This window comes from Geospiza fortis, unplaced genomic scaffold, assembly GCF_000277835.1.
Source record: "Geospiza fortis unplaced genomic scaffold, GeoFor_1.0 scaffold112, whole genome shotgun sequence".
In the NCBI taxonomy this organism is placed as follows: domain Eukaryota; kingdom Metazoa; phylum Chordata; class Aves; order Passeriformes; family Thraupidae; genus Geospiza; species Geospiza fortis.
This window is the reverse complement of record NW_005054298.1, coordinates 429,341-430,580: the sequence shown is the minus strand read 5'-3', so window position 1 is coordinate 430,580 and position 1,240 is coordinate 429,341. Positions and strand designations below refer to the sequence as shown.

Here is a 1,240-nt window from a genome sequence, read left to right as displayed (position 1 = left end):
TTCTCCCAGCCATTATGCAGCAGTGGCACAAGCTAATGGAACAGATTGGCAGGGGGGCTGCTGGGGGGAAGGGAAATGTGATTTATGGATGGCAGATAATGCACTGCACGCCATCAGAAACTTTGGGAAGTAATGCACGGAGGTGCGCGGATCAAATCGTTGGCGTCGCTCGGAAAACGACGTTTTCCTTCCGGCTGCTTGTTTGCTCTTGAATTACCGCCTGATTTTTGATATTGAATGCAGGATGAGTTACATTTGAAACAAAAAAGGAAAAAAAAAGGAAAGCAGTTGTGTCGCTTGTGATGGTGACAATGGGGAGAAAAGGGCTGAAAATCGGGATTTTCATGGTTGCTCTCTCTCCCTTCTGCTTTGGGGCAAACCCCTTGGATCGGGAGGGTGTTGCCTCTGTAGGGTGGATGTGGCTTTTGTTGCCTTTGAGGAAAACCTGTCAGAAAGGAGGAGATGACAAAAATAACCCGAACAGCCCCACAAAGCTGGGTGGATGTGGCAGCGAGGAGCTGGGGGCGCAGAAGGAAGGCTCAGGACGATCCCAGCGTTTCTCCAACATCAGAGACCCAGCCAGGAACTCATGGACACAAAAATGAGGATTAATGTGGGTTTGAAGCACAAAACCCCTCCCCAAACCTCCCCAGCTGCTCTCATTGTGTGCAGTCAGTGAAGATGCTCTGTGATCCCCCACATTCCTTTATTCCCTTCAGATTTTTTCCAGCCTTTCAGCTTCCCAAACAAAATCTCCTGAGGTAAGGAAAGCTGACCTGTGGAGCACATTTATGGGCTGCTGGTTTGCATTTGCAGCTTTTCAGCCTGGCCAGATAAATCCCATTTGCAGGCAGTGCCTCTCCCAGCTGCATGGGGCACAATCAGGGTAAAATTGCCTTTTTTTTTTGAGGCTTTTTGGCATTCCAGGTGTGGGATGCTCTGTGGAAGGGCTGGACTGATGGCAGCAGAGGATAAATGGATGTTTGAGGTTGTGCATCTGTAGGATTTTTGGCCTGGAGCTTGGGATGAGCAAAATGGGGGTAAAGAGGTAAAATTCTGAGAATCTGGGAAATGGTTCTGGAATATGCAGAGCTTTGGCTGGCTGGGAGCATCCCAGTGTGGGAGGCTGTGGAGAGACAGAATTTGGGGTGGGTGCTGGCTGCTCCCCCAGTTTCCTGGGAATGGGGGAGGTCTGGAATCAGGAGTCACCTCTTGTGTCTTACAAGGGGTGACCCCAAAC

At 50.1% G+C, this 1,240-nt stretch overlaps 1 protein-coding gene across 1 annotated transcript in view; it reads left to right on the top strand.

Moving 5' to 3' along the window:
* Positions 1–1,034: 1,034 nt before the first annotated feature.
* KIF5C (kinesin family member 5C) overlaps positions 1,035–1,240 on the top strand; it is a 58,229-nt gene continuing 58,023 nt past the window's right edge. The window contains exon 1 of the mRNA XM_014312343.2: positions 1,035–1,040. Within this exon, the coding sequence (XP_014167818.1) occupies positions 1,035–1,040 (6 nt within the window). The remainder of the gene's footprint in view (positions 1,041–1,240) is intronic.